We start from the raw sequence: 17751 nt of genomic DNA, 5'->3' as shown, positions 1-17751 counted from the left end.
TGACGCCCGGGATCCGTTGGGGTTGCTGTAAAGTGGGGGCGTTTGGGGAAGCTCTTATAAAAAACAAATCGGGCGACCACTCGTGGCCTTTTCTGCACCACCCATTCGTCTGGGTTGCACACCTCCGCCCTCGTCGACTCAGCTTCCCTCCCCATTCTCTCCACGAAGCAGACGGCGACGTTCTCCTCCCCCCCTTCCTTACGCAATGTCTGAATCCTCAGTTTCCGGCCAGGGCATCGTCACTCGCCCGCTCCTAATCCAATCCGGCTCCATTAGAGTGAGTACTGTGCGCTATTCATGGCATCTACGGAGGGCTGGGGAGAGCGCAAAGGGTGGGACGGTTGAATGGGGCCGTCGGATGTGTGTCTGCACGCGCCAGACGCGTGAAGTCGCGCCCTCGCTCGTGGAGAGCGCATCACATACGCGGGAGTGCGCCGCATGTTGCGAGACCCATCCCTAACGACAGGGTACATCCGAATATGTGCGCATGCAACGATCGCCCCTTCCTCTTCTGCTTCGAATCTATGCCCTCTGCTGGTGCTAACTCTTATTGGGCGCAATGACAGATTTCCATTCCGGTCTCCACTGAGGCGGACGAGTGGACTGCTGCAGAAGTCCTAAGAGATGAATTCACGCACGTTCAGACGACAGACGACTCCATAGACACCACTTCCCAGCTCGAAAATGCGACCGAAGCGAGCGTAGAGCTCTTCTCACGCTTCTTGGGCTTCACCGCTGGAAAACTAGACCAGGACGCGCAGTCCGCGGCGGCGCGTATCTCCATTCTCCACAAAGCACTCAAGTACTTTACCGCGTCCTATCTAGCTAGTCAAGACATTCACGTAATTGTCGCCGCGTTCGACACCGAGGTCCGCAAGACGGTCCTCGCTTCCTACTTCCAGGCACTCGCTGCCCTCGAGGCAAAGAACGTCTCCGATATACCTCGCGCGCCCTCGAGCGCCCTCCTTTCAGCGGCTACGCGGGGTCACGCGTCCATCTACGCGCTCTTCGGAGGCCAGGGGACCAACGAGGTCTACTTCGACGAGCTTCAAACTCTCTATGACACTTACAAGCCATACGTTGCTGCCTTCCTCACTACTGTCACTTGCGAAGTACTCTCTCCCCTCGTTGAAGAGTCCGAGGAAGAGACCCTCTACACTCACGGCCTCGATGTAGTCTCTTGGCTCACCGGCTCATCTCCACGTCCTTCAGTCGCCTACCTCGCCTCCATACCCGTCTCGTTCCCCCTCATCGCCCTAACTCAGCTCACGCAGTACTTGGTCGTATGCCGTGTAGCTCAACTCACCCCTGGTGACCTTCGCTCCCGCTTGCAGGGTGCTACCGGCCACTCTCAGGGTCTCGTGTCCGCTTTGGTTGCGGCTGCATCGACGTCCTTCGAGTCTTTCTACGAGAATGCGGCAAAGGCCCTAAGATGGTCGTTCTACTCTGGTCTTCGTGGACAACAAGCATTCCCAGTCCTCGCCCTCGAGCCCAGCATCGTGCAGGATTCTATCGAGGGTGGTGAGGGTAGCCCTACTCCCATGCTGTCTATCACCGGTCTTTCCCTCAAGGACCTTGAGGGTCACATCGCGAAGACGAACAAGCACCTCCCTGACAACTCGAAGATCGGCGTGTCACTCAACAACGGCCCGAAGGCTTTCGTCGTGACCGGACCCCCTCGTGCTCTCTATGGTCTCGTCACCAGTCTTCGGAAGATCCGCGCCCCCAGTGGACTCGACCAAAGCAAGATACCCTTCTCGCAGCGTAAGCCCGTCTTCTCCGTCCGTTTTCTGGTGGTCGGCGTGCCGTACCACAGCAAGTACCTCGAGGCTGTTACCGACGAAGTCTTGGAGGATCTTGAGAGCAAGGAGTTATGGACGAAGGAGGACCTCGGTATCCCAGTGTTCCACACAGAGGATGGTAAGTTACTGACTCGCTCATGTCAAAGTATATACTGACAAATATGCGATCAGGCTCCGATCTGCGCTCCGTGTCCGGTTCTCTGACTCGCTCTCTGTGCGAGCAGATCTTCACTCAAGCCATCCACTGGTCCAAGGCGACGAACTTCCCCGAGACCGCTACACACGCTGTTGACTTCGGTCCCGGCGGACTCAGTGGTATTGGTCCGCTCACCTCCCGCAACATGGAAGGTCGCGGTGTCCGCGTTGTCGTTGTTGGTGACAAGGCCAAGGGTCCTGCCGAGCTTTTCGACGCTCAGAACATCAAGACTGAGCAGTGGTGGGTCAAGAAGTTCTCTCCGAGCCTCGTCAAGACGAGGTAAGTACAGTTGATTATGACTGCTGTGTACACGTACTGATATGTCGTGGTAGCGACGGTACCATCCATATTGACACTCCGTTCTCCCGTCTCCTCGGCAAACCGCCAATCATGGTAGCGGGCATGACGCCCACGACTGTCAAAGCTGGTTTCGTCAGCGCTGTTCTCGACGCTGGGTTCCATATCGAGCTTGCGGGTGGTGGTCATTACAACGCCTCTGCTCTACGCTCGAAGGTCGCCGAGATCCAGGCCAAGATCCCTGCCGGTGTCGGTATCACCCTCAACGCGCTATATATCAACCCTCGCCAGTTCGGCTTCCAGTTCCCGCTTTGGCAGGAGATGCGTCGTGAGGGCCTCCCTATCGAGGGTTTCTGTGTTGCGGCCGGTATTCCCAGCACGGAGAAGGCGGCTGAGATCATCGGCGCTCTTCGCAACGCTGGCATCAAGCACGTCTCCTTCAAGCCAGGTTCAGTCGATGGCATTCGCCAGGTCGTGAACATCGCTGCTGCGAACCCCGACTTTCCTATCATCATGCAGTGGACAGGTGGTCGTGCCGGAGGTCACCACTCTTGCGAGGACTTCCATCAGCCAATCATCTCCACGTACGGCGCAATCCGCCAACACCCCAACCTCATTCTTGTCGGTGGCTCTGGCTTCGGTGGTGCTGACGACCTCTGGCCGTATCTCACTGGTGACTGGTCTGTTGAGAGGTACGGACTCCAGCCCATGCCCTTCGACGGCTTCCTCTTCGCCAGTCGTGTCATGGTTGCCAAGGAGGCGCACACCAGTTCTTCGGTCAAGGACCTCATTGTTGCCGCGTCCGGTGTCGACGATGCGCAGTGGGAGGGCACCTACGCGAAGGAGACTGGCGGTATCCTCACAGTCCGCTCGGAGCTCGGCGAGCCCATACACAAGATCGCTACTCGTGCTGTCAAGCTTTGGAAGGAGTTCGACGACACTGTCTTCAAGCTGCCCAAGGAGAAGCGCCTTGCTTGGGTCACTGAGCGCCGCTCGGAGATCATCAGCAAGCTCAACCGCGACTTCGCAAAGCCTTGGTTCGGCTGGAAAAAGGACGGCACAGTTGTTGAGGACATTGCGGACATGACATACGAGGAGGTCGTTCTCCGTATGGTTCGCCTGATGTACGTCTCGCACCAAGAGCGCTGGATCGACTTGTCCCTCCGCAACCTCACCGGTGATTGGCTCCGTCGTGTCGAGGAGCGTTTCGCTGGTCTCAACAACGGCCAGAAGGCGTCCATCTTGCAGTCGTACTCTGCGCTCGACAAGCCGACGGACTTCATCGAGAAGTTCTTCAAGGAGTATCCGGCTGCGACTGAGCAGATCCTCGCCGCCGAGGACAGGGCCTACTTCCTCGCTATCTCCCAGCGCCCTGGCCAGAAGCCCGCGCCCTTCATCCCTGTGCTCGACGCGAATTTCGAGGTGTGGTTCAAGAAGGTTTGTCGTGTCACGTTGTCGCACTATGCCAAATGATTTATCCTGATGACTACAGGACTCGCTTTGGGCTGCGGAGGACATCGACGCGGTCTTCGACCAAGATCCTCAGCGTGTTTGCATTCTCCAGGGCCCCGTCGCGGTCAAGCATTCGAAGCTCAAGGATGAGCCCATCAAGGACCTCCTCGGCAACATTACTACGCTTCTCGTCGACAGGCTCGTCGAGCGTCTGTACAACGGCGACAAGTCGAAGATCCCGACCGTTGAGTACCTCAGCCCCTCTCCTCGCTCTGTGCGTTCCACCGTCGTCCCCTCTGTGTCCGGCAACACTGCGACCTATGTTATCGGCGAGTCTGTGCCCGAGACTTCTGCTTGGCTTGAGACTATCGCTGGTCCTGAGCTCGGCTGGGCCCGTGCTCTCCTCACCTCGACGACCATTGTTCAGGGCACCGCTTACATCGACAACCCGCTCCGCCGGCTCTTTGCTCCTCGTCGTGGCCAGAAGGTCATCGTGGAGTCCGACGGTGCTCGGCCCATCAAGATCACCCTCTATGGCGCTGCGCGTTCGTTAGGCACACACGACCCCTCGTTCAAGGCTGTTGAGACTGTCTTCGACGCGTCGACCTCCACCATCAACGTCACCATCTTCGAAGAGCGTAGCGGGAGTGCTGTTCCCCTCCACCTCCGCTACCTCTACAAGCCCGCCATGGGTTTCGCGCCCATACACGAGATCGCGGAGGACAGGAACAAGCGCATCAAGGAGTTCTACTGGAAACTCTGGTTCGGTGACAACGAGGTCCTTCCTGAGATCAATGTCCGCGACGTCTACACTGGTCCCGAGGTCACCATCGACGAGGATGATATCGAGACCTTCTGCGCTGTCGTGGGGAACCAGGGCGAGGCGTTCAAGTCCGTCCGCAACGAGACGCCTCTTGCTCCCATGGACTTTGCCATAGTCACTGGTTGGCAGGTAAGTTGACCTGAGCTTCGGGTTTCACTGTCGCATCACTGACAGTCGCTGGCAGGCTATCATGAAGGCGATCTTCCCCGCGTCCATCGACGGAGATCTCCTCAAGCTCGTCCATCTTTCCAACGGATTCCGCCTCCTTGGGGGCGCCAAGTTGCTCAAGGCCGGCGATGTTTGCAAGGCTGAGGCTCGCATCGTTGGTGTCTCGAACAGCGACGCAGGGAAAACTGTCAAGGTCAAGGGCTTCGTGACACGCGACAACGAACGCGTCATCGAGGTCGTTTCTTCCTTCCTCTATCGTGGTCGCTTCAATGACTACGAGAACACGTTCGAGGTGACCGAAGAGCCGGACTACCTTGTCGAGCTCCCCACGGAAGCGTCTGTTGGCGTCCTTCAGTCGAAGGAGTGGTTCGATTGGGACGACGAGACCAAGCCCCTCCAGGCCGGTACTAGCCTGATCTTCCGTGTCCGTTCGGAGGTGACCTACCGCAACAAGACCTGCTTCAAGGTTGTCAACGTGTCGGGCGAGGTCTATGTCCGAGACCAGATCAAGCGCCTTGTCAAGGTCGGCTCTGTCGACTTCCTTCAGGATGACTCCCGCGGAAACCCGGTCGTCGAGTACCTCAAGCGCCACGGCGCGCCCCAAGGCCTCGTTAGTCCCCTCTCGAACGAGGGCTACACCTTGACACAGAGCACAAGTGCGGCTTTCAACTCTCCTGCGAGCAATGAGCCGTACTCGAAGATCTCCGGCGACTTCAACCCCATCCACGTTAACCCCTACTTCTCCGACTACGCTGCTCTCCCAGGAACAATCACCCATGGCATGTGGTCTAGCGCTGCTACTCGCCGCTACGTCGAGAACGTCGTCGCGCAAGGCCGACCGGACCGTGTCGTCGCGTAAGTCAGTCCATAGGATTGCACTCTATGTTACTGAAATTGTGCTACCTTTCTAGTTACGATGTCTCTTTCGTCGGCATGATTCTTCCCCGTGACGAACTCCACGTCAAGATCAAGCACATCGGCATGCGCGATGGCAATCTTGTTGTCAATGTTGAGACGTCGAACGACCGCGGCGAGAAAGTGCTCGTGGGGACTGCTGAGGTTGCTCAACCAACCACTGTCTATGTCTTCACCGGTCAAGGCTCTCAGGAGCCCGGTATGGGTATGGAGTTGTACAACACCTCTCCAGCGGCGCGCTCGGTCTGGGAGGCCGCTGATGCTCACTTGACCGCGGTTTATGGCTTCTCGATTGTCGAGATCGTCAAGAACAACCCGAAGGAGAAGACCATCCACTTTGGTGGTATCAAGGGTCAAGCGATTCGTCAGCGGTACATGGACATGACCTACGACACGATGGACAAAGAAGGCAACGTCAAGACGCTTCCGCTCTTCGGGGACATCAACGTCCGTACCCAACGCTACACCTTCAGTCACCCCAACGGTCTGCTTTTCGCTACCCAATTCGCTCAGATTGCTCTCGTGGTGACGGAGCGTGCCGCATTCGAAGACATGCGCTCCAAGGGGCTCGTGCAGAAGGACTCCGCGTTCGCCGGCCACTCGCTGGGCGAGTACTCTGCGCTCGCTTCGATTGCCGACGTCCTCCCCATCTCCTCCCTCGTCGATGTCGTCTTCTACCGTGGTATCACCATGCAACGCGCCGTCGAGCGTGATGCTGAGAACCGCTCCAACTACGCTATGTGTGCCGTCAACCCGAGCCGTATCTCGAAGACTTTCAACGATGCGGCCCTTCGTGAGGTCGTCGACAATATCGCGTCGCGCACCGGTTGTCTCCTTGAGATCGTAAACTTCAATGTCGAGGTACTGTGTTCAGTGATCTACTTGTCACCTTACCTGCACTCACTACCATTCGTCCCAGGGTCAACAATACGTCTGTGCTGGAGAGCTCATCGCACTTCAGACCTTGACCAATGTCCTGAACTACCTGAAGATGGAGAAGATTGACATTTCCAAGGTTTGGGGATCCATTGCGATGATGTTGTGCATGGACTAACTGTCTACCTAGTTGACCGAGAAGTTCACCGTTGATCAAGTGAAGGAGATGCTCGGCGAGATTGTCAACTCTTGCTACGCGAAGGCGAAGGAGCAGCAGGCGAAGGAGGGATACATCACCCTCGAGCGTGGCTTTGCGACTATCCCACTTGCTGGCATTGATGTACCTTTCCACTCTCGCTACCTCTGGGCCGGTGTCATGCCTTTCCGTGCATGTGAGTCCACTCGAACATAGCCACGGTGAGAATGGTTGCTGACTGATTCGTATCACGTAGATCTCTCCAAGAAAATCAACGCGGCCCACCTCAACCCCGACACTCTTGTCGGCAAATACGTGCCCAACCTCGTGGCCAAGCCCTTCGAAGTTTCGAAGGAGTACGCGCAGTTGATCTACGACCAGACCCTCTCGCCCCGCCTCGACAAGGTCCTGCGCAAGTGGGATCAGGAGAACTGGGGCTCCGCGGAGCAGCGCCAGAAGCTCGCATACGTGATCCTCGTCGAGCTTCTCGCCTACCAGTTCGCTTCCCCCGTGCGCTGGATTGAGACCCAGGACATACTTTTCGCTCATTACCGCTTTGAGAGGTTCATCGAGATCGGTCCCTCACCGACCCTCACGGGAATGGCAACGCGTACTTTGAAGGCCAAGTACGAGGCCCAGGACGACTCCGTCACCCACCGCCGCGCGATCTTGTGTCACGCTAAACATGCTAAGGAGGTCTACTACCAGTTCGAGGACGAACCCGAAGCAGATGCTCCTGCTTCAGAGGCGGCTGCTGACACTGCTACTCCCGCTCCGGTCGCTGCCGCCGCTCCGGTTGCGGCTGCTCCCACTGCCGCGGCTGCTAGCATTGAGGACGTGCCGCTCAAGGCGGTCGATGTTCTCGTCGCCATCATTGCTCAGAAGCTCAAGAAGAAGGTCGATGAGGTCCCCCTTTCCAAGAGCATCAAGGACCTCGTAGGTGGGAAGTCTACGATGCAGAACGAGATTCTCGGCGACCTCCAGCTCGAGTTCTCTTCCGCCCCGGAGAAGGGTGAGGAGTTGCCGCTTGAGGAGCTTGGGTCTGCCCTTGGTGTCGGCTTCGGCGGGTCCTTGGGCAAGTACACGTCTGGCCTTGTCTCGCGTCTCATAGGTGCCAAGATGCCCGGTGGCTTCAACCTCTCCGCCATAAAGGCCTACCTGTCCAAAACCTGGGGTCTCGGTCCTTCTCGTGCTGACGGTGTGCTCCTTCTTGCGGCGACCACGGAACCGGCCAAACGTCTTGGTTCTGAGGCGGAGGCGAAGTCGTGGTTGGATGGTGTTGTTTCTGTTTACGCTCAGCGCGCTGGCATTTCGCTTTCTTCCGGTGCTGCTGCAGGCGGTGTGGGTGGAGGCGGCGGAGCGGTGATCAACAGCGAGGAGTTCCTTAAGTTCCAATCGGATCAGGAGCGCTTCGCTGCTCAGCAAGTCGACCTCTGGATGCGCTACCTCAAGCGCGACGTTCGCGCCGGCGAGATCAAGTATGACACCGAGAAGGCCAACACCGAGCGGCTGCAGTCGCGCCTGGACGCTATCGCCCGAGAGCACGGGGACACTTACATTGACGGCATTCAGCCTGTCTTCGATGCCTTGAAAGCACGACACTTCGACTCGTCTTGGAACTGGGTTCGTCAGGACGCCCTGCTCATGTTCTACGACATCGTGTTCGGCCGCCTCACTACCGTCGATCGTGAAATCACTGCCCGCTGCATTGCCATCATGAATCGTGTGGACGCCGACTTGATCACGTACATGCAATACTACATCGACCAATGTGACCCGGAACGTGGCGAGACCTACAAGCTCGCGAAGCAGTTCGGCCAGCAGCTCATTGACAATTGTCGCGAGGTCGTTGACAAGCCCCCTTTGTACAAAGATGGTACGTTCATTCACCGTTAGTGGGTCACAACATTTACTGACCACCTTGCAGTCACCTTCCCCACCGCTCCTCACACTGAGGTTACGGAGAAGGGCGAGATCATCTACAAGGAGGTCGTCCGCGAGAACGTCAGGAAGCTCGAAGCCTACGTTGAGGAAATGGCAAGTCCCGATGCTGTCGTCACTCCAACCAACATCCAGAAGATCCAGGAGGATGTCCTGAAACTGTGGAATGTCGTGAAGTCACAGCCGGAAATCAGCGAGGAACAGAAAAACCGCATCAAGGCCCTCTACGAAGGCGTTGTTCGGTCGCTCCGCAAGCGTCCCGAGTCTCGCACTCGCCACAGCGGTCCTCGCAGCCGTCGCTCTTCCTCTCAATTCCTGCGTCCCCAAATCTCCGGTATCACGTCCGTAACTGCCGACAAAGTTCCTCTCCTCCATCTCAAGCGTAAGGTTGGTACTACCTGGGAGTACAGTAGCAACTTGACTGGGGTCTACCTCGACATTCTTCACGAGATCGCAACCTCGGGCACGTCGTTCAAGGACAAGAACGCCCTGCTCACTGGTGTTGGCAAGGGTTCTATCGGCGTCGAGATTCTGAAGGGTCTTCTCTCAGGTGGAGCTCACGTCGTCGTCACCACGTCGCGTTACAGCCGTGCGACTGTTGAGTACTACCAGGGCATTTTCCAGCGCTTCGGCAGCAAGGGTTCCGCCTTGACCGTCGTTCCTTTCAATCAAGGTTCGAAGCAAGATGTCGAGGCCCTCATCGATTATATCTATCAGAACCTCAGCCTCGATCTTGACTATATTTTGCCTTTCGCCGCAGTTCCAGAGAACGGGCGTGAAATCGACGGTCTTGACGACAAGTCTGAGCTCGCCCACCGCATCATGCTGGTCAATCTCCTCCGCCTCCTCGGTGCCGTCAAGAACAAGAAGGCCAGTCGTCACATCGTCACCCGCCCGACTCAAGTCATCCTTCCCCTCTCCCCCAACCATGGATTGTTCGGAAACGATGGTCTCTACTCGGAGTCGAAGATCTCTCTCGAGACCCTTTTCAATCGCTGGAACAGCGAGAGCTGGGGAGAGTACCTCTGTCTCGCCGGTGCTGTCATTGGGTACGTGGACGGAATCCTCGTCGTCGTTTGTGCTGTCCTTATGTACGGTTGATAGCTGGACCCGTGGTACTGGCCTTATGGAGGCGACGAACACCGTTGCTGCTGAACTCGAGGGCCACGGTGTCCGCACCTTCTCCGCGAAGGAGATGGCCTTCAACATCCTTGGCCTGATGCATCCGCTCCTTTTCAGCATCACCCAGGTCGAGCCTATTTGGGCCGACTTGAACGGCGGTATGGACCGTCTTCCTGACCTTGCCGAGATCACCGTTCGCATTCGTGCGGATCTCCAGAAGAAGAGCGACCTCCGCCGTGCTATTGCCCGCGATAATGCTGCCGACTTCAAGACTATCAATGGTGTCGAGGCTGAGCGCGTTCTGCAGACTGTCAATGTCACTCCCCGCGCCAATTTCCAGTTCAGCTTCCCCACTCTCGAGTCCTCTGAGTCGCTGTCCCAGCTCTCTCAGCTCCGCGGAATGTTGGACTTGGAGAAGGTCATTGTGGTCACTGGCTTTGCTGAGGTTGGCCCGTGGGGTAGCTCACGTACCCGCTGGGAAATGGAGGCTCGGGGCGAGCTTACGATCGAGGGATGCATCGAAATGGCCTGGATGATGGGCTACATCAAACACTACGACGGACGCATCAAGGATGGTTCTCTCTACGTTGGCTGGGTCGATGCCAAATCCGGCGAGCCCGTCGACGACAAGGATGTTCGTGGCCGTTACGAGAAGGACATTCTCGCTCACGCTGGCGTGCGCCTCATCGGTTCGTTATTCATATTTTTCTCCGTGTTGTACTTCCCGTAGCTGACGACTGGCATAGAACCCGAGCTATTCCGAGGTTACGACCCGAAGAAAAAGGTGTTCAACCAGGAGATCGAGCTCCTCCATGACCTCGAGGCATTCGAAGCGTCTCAGGTGGATGCTGAGAAGTTCAAGTACGAGCATGGTGACAAGTGCGATATATGGGCCGGCGAAGGAGGTCAGTGGTTCGTCAAGTTCAAGAAGGGCGCGAGGATCTTCGTTCCGAAGGCGTTCAAGTTCAGTCGTACTGTTGCTGGTCAGATTCCGACTGGTTGGGACGCCGGTCGCTATGGTATACCCGCCGACATCATCGCTCAAACCGATCGCGCCACTCTTTGGGCACTTGTTTGCGCTGCTGAGGCCCTCAACATGTCCGGTATCACTGACCCATACGAGCTGTACAAGTACATGCACCCGTCCGAAGTCGGCACTAGCATCGGCAGTGGCATGGGTGGTATGGAGAGTTTGTCGCGCATGTTCAAGGACCGCCGGGACGAGAAGGAAGTCCAGAACGACATCTTGCAGGAGACGTCAGTGGTATATGTTCTCTTCCCCATCATGTTGCTCACGATGCGTCGATAGCTTCATCAACACAACTGCTGGCTGGGTCAACCTGCTGCTATTGTCTTCTAGCGGTCCCATCAAGATTCCCGTCGGTGCTTGGTACGTGATGCGAATGGGCTTCTGCTGTTCAGATCGCTCATTTTGCCCTACAGCGCCACTGCGCTGCAATCGATCGAGATCGCATGCGACACGCTTTTGTCGGGCAAGGCGAAGGTCATGCTCGCAGGTGGTTTCGACGACCTGAGCGAGGAGGGTTCGTATGAGTTTGCCAACATGAAGGCAACCAGCAACGCAGAGACCGAGTTCGCCATGGGTCGTGAGCCGACCGAAATGTCCCGTCCCGCGACGACGACGCGCTCAGGAGTAAGTGGCCGACGTTCTATTTTATCATCGTCTGATACTCATGAGTACAATTGCAGTTCATGGAGGCTCAAGGAACTGGTGTCCATGTCCTCATGAGCGCGAAGACGGCGCTAGAGCTCGGTGCCCCAATCCGTGGTATCATTGGCTTCACTTCGACCTCCACGTAAGTTCAGCGATCAAATGGGTTCGAAGTCGCCCTGATTTTGCTTTGCAGTGACAAGGCCGGCCGTTCTGTGCCAGCTCCCGGTCGCGGTGCGCTTTCCATCGCACGTGAAGTGCAGTCGAAGCATCCGCTCCCGATCCTCGACATCAGTTACCGTTCAAGGCAGCTCACATACCGTCGGAAGCAGATCGCGCAGTGGCTGGACAACGAGCGGCAACAGCTGCAAGATGAGCTTGAGTTCCGCAAGAGCCGCGGTGACACTGTCGACGAGGAATACGTCGCCAACCGCGTTGCCGACATTGAGAAGGAGGCCGCTCGCCAGGAGAAGGACGCCATCGCGACGTACGGCATGCTCGAAGGCGTCGACCCTCGCATCGCTCCATTGCGCCGTGCACTCGCTGTTTGGGGTCTCACTGCGGATGATCTCGGTGTTCTGTCCATCCACGGTACCAGCACTGGCGCGAACGTATGTAGTCTCGTTAGGTTCTCGATACAGAATATTCACGTATCCCTTTCTACAGGAGAAGAACGAGACGCACATCTGGAATGACGTCTTCACCAATCTCGGCCGAACGAACGGCAGCGCCGTGCCCATCATGGCACAGAAGAGCCTGTGCGGCCACTCGAAGGGTGGTTCCGCCGCATGGCAACTCGCTGGTCTTCTCCAAAGCGTCGAGTCTGGTATCATTCCTGGCAACCGCAACGCGGAGTGAGTCATATTGCGTGGTTCATCGCTTTCACGATACTGACATGTACTGCAGTAACATTGATGCGCTCTTCAAGCAACACCGTTACCTCATCTTCCCTTCTCAGACGATTCACACTGACGGCATCCGTGCTGGCATCATGGTAAGATGTTCCGTTATCGTTGCATAGCTGTTGCCTGATCACAGTCACTTCAGTCCTCCTTCGGTTTCGGGCAAGTCGGTGGTACCTGCATGGTCATCCACCCGAGATACCTGCTTGCTGCGCTGGAGCCCTCGGTGTATGAAGCATACAAGGTCAAGAACCGTCGCCGTCAACGTCTGTGTTATAAGGCGATGAGTGAGATGATGACCTCGAACAACCTCGTCAAGGTCAAGGATGCTCCGCCGTACAGCAAGGAGCTGGAGGGACCGGTGTTGCTCAACTCGTTGGCTCGGGCGTCATACAATCCGAAGACTGGCAGTTACGAATTTGCTCCCAAGCAGGCCACAAAGCTCGAGGTCGACACGTCCAACGTCAAGGCCGTCTCCGAAGTGCTGGGTACCGTGTCCACCGCGGGTGTCGGCGTCGACCAGGAGCTCATCTCCGCCGTGCCGTCCTGGAACCCGACATTTGTTGAGCGCAACTTCACTGATGCGGAGATCGTCTACTGTCGTGCGCAGCCTTCTCCCGCGGCGTCCTTCGCTGCGCGCTGGGTTGGCAAGGAGGCCGTCTTCAAGTCGTTGGGTGTCGCGTCCAAGGGCGCAGCTGCTGCCATGAAGGACATCGAGATTCTCCCCAATGAGTCCGGTGTTCCGACGGTCAGCCTCCATGGGGATGCTAAGGCGGCTGCTGACGCCAAGGGCGTTTCGAAGGTCCACATCTCTCTCAGCCATTCTGATGTGAGTATACTTTGCTTCCTGAAGGTCAATGATACCAACTAACGGCGCAATCATCATAGACCACGGCTATCGCTTTCGCTCAGGCTTCGTCATGAGAACCATCATTCTCATCACGTCACGTTTAGTGGACTTTGCACAGGTTTCAATGTTGTCGTAGTATTCGCATATCTGTACTATGCTTACCGCAACTCACGTCTCTTCACGATCATGTAATACTTCACGAAATAGATCCCTTTTACGTCTCTCGCTACACCCCGCATGGAGTAGTTCATGACGACGAGGGTGAGTACAGATTGTGTTCAACGATGTATTCTGCTATGCTACGTGGGACCATCGATTTCCATGTCTCTTGGTGGCTAGCGAGCATTTCGCGTACTTCGCTGCTGCTGTAAGTCCGCTCTTGCTCGCCAATGTCGACGAAGGATATCCTATTCGTGGGCAGAATCTCTGAGACGAATGCAGGAAGCTGACTCTCGACCTCCACTTCTTCCGCTGTCGATAGACCCTTGCTGACACGCCGGGCACATATGATACGTGAATCGTTCTCATCGGGGGAGAGGAAACGGCGTAAAGCGACGGTCATGGCGTGCTCGTCCGCGTAGTAGCGAGGGGCGAAGAAGCGCACGATGGTATCCGTGCCCATCAGAAAGGTCAACTTCGGAGAAGGGGGCTCTTCCGGAGGCGAAGAGAGCACGACGCCCGAGGGCTGTTGCTGTTGCAGATCCGAGATGCGTTGGCGGAGAAAGTCCAGCAGGATGGCAGACTTGCCGACGAAGGTGGGCTCGTCGATGATCGCGACGGCGACGTTGGGGTCGTGCGTCTGTGCAGCAGGCTCGGAGGACGCGTTCGGGAGCTTGTGGGCTCTCGGACTTGAACGCGCGAGCTCGGCTGCGAGGAGGACCATCATCTCCGCGCGGTGCTCGTGCGTCGCGTCGCCCGGCTTGAGCTGCTTGTCGGCGTTGCGGACGGAGAGCAGAAGCAGTCGCGCATCGAAGTCTTGCTGGCCCGCGGAGAGTGATGCGTTTGGAGGAGGAGGGGTGGTGGCCAGCGCGAGATGGGCGAGTGTGGGAGGGTTGAAGGAGGAATCGAGGACGGAGATGTTCAGGGTCGGAGAGGTGAAGGAACCTGGGGGTATTGGCCATCGGGGATGCGATACGTGGATCAGCTCTACGGTCGACAGCCCCTTCTGAATGCGTTGCAAGAAGGAGCCAAAGCTCATGTTTGCGGCCGTACTGCTGCGAGAAGACTGCTCGTTGAACAGAGATTTGGAGACTGACCGGTGTATTGAAGACGCGTACTCAGTTCTCGCCACTCGACAAGGATTCCTTATTCCGCCACTGCTCCAGCACAGACCAAGCCTCGAGCAGGGTATCACGCCGAGAACACTCGTGGACGTGCGAGTGTGTGCGAGAGCCAAGGTTATGTTCGAGAGATTAGATAAGGAGATGTCTTTGATCTCCGATCGAAGGGCCGCCACATGCTGAGTGTGCGGGCTGTACTTGGAGGAGGAATTGACTTGTATTGCATTCCGCCGATATCGACGACAGCGATGGAGAAAGACGCCGACGGATTTTACACGCCCTGTGAGTATCCTCGCATTCAGTCTCCGTGCTCTCAGCTCTCATGTCAAGCCCAGCAGCCGCAGAGTCCGCACCGGTGGCGGCAGCCGCTGACCCCAAGAACGATGCCGGTCAGTCTCACCGCCATACGCGCGAGCATCTCACCGATCGCCCCGTTCTCCTGTAGAGGATCTCATCAAGTCGACGTTTGAGGTCTCGGTGAGTGCCTTCGTCCCATGAACGCGTGTGGACGCGTCCCGATCGTGTGTGCCTTCCGCCACTCGCGTCCAGGTCACACTCGCGGACCAGCAAGCCGATCCCAACTCCCCGCTCTATAGCGCGAAGACCTTTGAAGAGCTCGGATTGTCAGTGCCCTGCACGCTGAAACATCTATTGACCTCCTTACGCGGCCTCTGGCGGGCAGGCACGATGATCTCCTCAAGGGCATCTACGACATGGGTTTCACAAAGCCATCCAAGATTCAGGAGCGCGCCCTGCCGCTTCTCCTTTCAAATCCGTGAGTGCATCCCTCCTTGTTCAGGTAACATCGAAACTGCAGGTGGAGTGGATCCGTGTCAAATTGTCTTCTGTTTCGTTCTCGACATCACTCACATTGGTCCACCCGGTGGCGCGCTGCAAATTCGCGTCCCTGGAGCGCGTCTCCCGCTGACACGGAGATAGGCCGCGCATAATGTTATGGAAGTTTCGTATATTGTGCCTTGCGAGGGACTGCTCCACAGTCTTGCATCTTGTCTACCTTGCCCTGTAACGGATGCGATAGCGTACCTCGCTTCCGGCTAGAAACAACGTGCTAGAGAACATGCTCAACGATATACCACGGACTATCTGGTTTCCATATACAGCCTTTGCGGTTCAGTTTTGAACATGCCATACCCTTTCCATTGTTCTCAAGGCTTCTGGTCATGACAAGTGCTCAATTAACTTTGCCTTGCAGTCCACAGAACATGATTGGCCAATCGCAATCAGGTACTGGGAAGACAGCTGCCTTCGTTCTGACCATGCTCAGCCGTGTCGATTACTGTATCAATAAGCCCCAGGTGGGTGTCGAGCCGCATCGATCAGCGGCTTGTACTCTAACAATCTCCAGGCACTATGTCTCGCACCTTCCCGCGAGCTTGCGAGGCAGATCATGTCGGTGGTTGTTGCTATGGGCAAATTCACTGCTGTGCAGACCGAGTACGCGATCAAGGAGAGCTTGCCGAGAGACGCGAAGAACGTGACCGCGCACATCATCGTCGGAACCCCTGGAACGATGACCGACCTGATCAGGCGAAAGGTCATCGACGTCTCCGAGGTGAAGGTCTTCGTGCTCGACGAGGCAGATAACATGCTGGACAAGGACGGCCTCGGCGAGCAGACGCTCCGCGTAAAGAAGTAAGCGTTTATACTCTCTGCCCTGGTCCCTGAACGACGACTTCAATCTGACGTTGGCGCGAACTCCGGCGCGTGTGTGCAGCATGCTGCCGAAGAACCGCACCGTGCAGATCGTCCTCTTCTCCGCGACGTTCCCAGACCACGTGCGCAACTTCGCGAACAAGTTCGCGCCGAACGCGAACAAGATCGAGCTGCAGCGGAACGAGCTGTCGGTCGACAACATCCGGCAGTTCTACATGGACTGCAAGAACGAGGAGCACAAGTACGAGGTCCTCGTCTCCCTCTACCACCTCTTGACCATCGGCCAGAGCATCATCTTCTGCCAAGTACGTCGTCTCGAGACTCCGGTTCTCCGCGCACTCCGAGCCCTTCTGACGGACCCTGTCGGCCGCGGCCGGCTTCTCCGTTCCTGATTCTCATCACCCGTAACTCTACAGCATCGACACACCGCGGACCGCATTTCCCAGCGGATGACGGCAGAAGGGCACAAAGTCGCATCGCTGCACGGCGCGAAGGACGCGACGGAGCGCGACGCGATCATCGACGGGTTCCGCGAGGGCAAAAACAAGGTGCTGATCACGACGAACGTCATCGCGCGCGGCATCGACATCATGCAGGTCAACATGGTCGTCAACTACGACCTTCCGCTCCTGAACGAGCGCGACAACCACGGCAGCAAGGGCGACTTCCGGCCCGACATCGAGACGTACATCCACCGTATCGGTGCGTGAGGCGTTCTGTTTTGCTCTGCTCTGCTCTGCTCTCCCTCGGATGACGTCATCGACGGCACTGACGCTGACGTATCTTGCGCTCCGAAGGGCGCACCGGTCGGTTCGGGCGCAAGGGTATTTCGGTCAACTTCGTGCACGACAAGGCGACGTGGCAGCAGATGGAGGAGATCGAGCGTGCTACAGGCAAGCAAATCATCCGGATCGAGACCACGGACCTGGACACGATGGAGGAGGTGCGTCCGAGATCTCGCGCGGGCATCTCCTCGTCGAGGGCCTGCCTCCCTTGCGACGCTGCTGACGCTGGCCAACTCGGGCATGCAGCAAATGAAGAAGGCGTTGAAGTAGACGGCCTGTGCTGGCGTCGGAAGTCGCCCCCGGAGATGTATTCCTGTTCTGTATCCTGTAGCCCCTATACCCCCCAGCTGGGGTGCCAACGCGATCGTCGCAGCGCTTCGAGGCCTGTTGAACGTCCATGTCCGCGAGTGCTTTCCGTGACACTCCGTTCCACTCGGCCATGAGGCGGAGCCGTACTGGGGATCCGCAAAGCGGGGTGGCTGACGTGGAAGCAGGTCAGTATGTTCCGTCGAGCCTTCAAAGATGCTCGGGTCTCGTGCTGATATGCTCCGCGAAACTCTATCGTTCAGTCGCTCGTCTCTGTCAGACTGCACTCATGAGCCCCTCAGCGTTTTGGCGCTACTGCCTCCGGGCGGGGCTGTCCTCTCAGCGTGACTTCATACAATGCTTGCATGTGGGCAAAACCGTGGTAGATCCAGACCTTTTTCTCTGCGGCGCGAGGAATCGTTGAGACGAAACCCGGCTGTGCCCCCTGCGCTAGCCTTCTGATTGAAGTCTCCATTCACTGACCGCCTGCGTGG

General features: G+C 57.2%; 2 protein-coding genes across 2 annotated transcripts; both read left to right on the top strand.

Moving 5' to 3' along the window:
• The first annotated feature begins 115 nt into the window (after window positions 1–115).
• DICSQDRAFT_80488 (fatty acid synthase) lies at window positions 116–14250 on the top strand. Its single transcript, XM_007362527.1, has 21 exons — window positions 116–277; window positions 567–1920; window positions 1974–2277; window positions 2331–3732; window positions 3788–4699; window positions 4755–5593; window positions 5650–6514; window positions 6573–6668; window positions 6720–6921; window positions 6982–8601; window positions 8653–9715; window positions 9771–10477; window positions 10535–11045; window positions 11098–11178; window positions 11232–11442; window positions 11499–11605; window positions 11657–12071; window positions 12127–12314; window positions 12367–12454; window positions 12508–13191; window positions 13251–14250. Exons 1-21 carry the CDS (start codon window positions 206–208, stop codon window positions 13284–13286), a joined length of 11757 nt encoding a protein of 3918 aa, XP_007362589.1. The 5' UTR covers window positions 116–205; the 3' UTR covers window positions 13287–14250.
• Window positions 14251–14740: 490 nt separating this feature from the next.
• DICSQDRAFT_144523 (DEAD-domain-containing protein) lies at window positions 14741–17221 on the top strand (the record flags this gene model as incomplete). The annotated part of the gene is made up of 11 exons (XM_007362526.1): window positions 14741–14774; window positions 14828–14881; window positions 14938–14969; window positions 15042–15115; window positions 15175–15267; window positions 15706–15808; window positions 15859–16145; window positions 16228–16471; window positions 16583–16868; window positions 16964–17109; window positions 17198–17221. The coding sequence occupies 11 exons, from the start codon at window positions 14741–14743 to the stop codon at window positions 17219–17221; spliced, it is 1377 nt and encodes a 458-aa protein (XP_007362588.1).
• Between the last annotated feature and the right edge of the window lie 530 nt (window positions 17222–17751).

The sequence above is a fragment of the Dichomitus squalens genome (assembly GCF_000275845.1).
Source record: "Dichomitus squalens LYAD-421 SS1 unplaced genomic scaffold DICSQscaffold_4, whole genome shotgun sequence".
NCBI classification, from domain to species: Eukaryota; Fungi; Basidiomycota; class Agaricomycetes; order Polyporales; family Polyporaceae; genus Dichomitus; species Dichomitus squalens.
Note: the sequence above shows the minus strand (reverse complement) of the source record. Positions and strands in the feature narration are given on the sequence as shown.

Coding starts and splice junctions, on each gene's coding strand:
- DICSQDRAFT_80488 (XM_007362527.1), top strand. CDS start 206: ATGTCTGAATCCTCAGTTTCCGGCCAGGGCATCGTCACTCGCCCGCTC. Junction 6,922..6,981: donor TGTCATGCCTTTCCGTGCAT/GTGAGTCCACTC, acceptor CGTATCACGTAG/ATCTCTCCAAGAAAATCAAC. Junction 8,602..8,652: donor GCCCCCTTTGTACAAAGATG/GTACGTTCATTC, acceptor ACCACCTTGCAG/TCACCTTCCCCACCGCTCCT.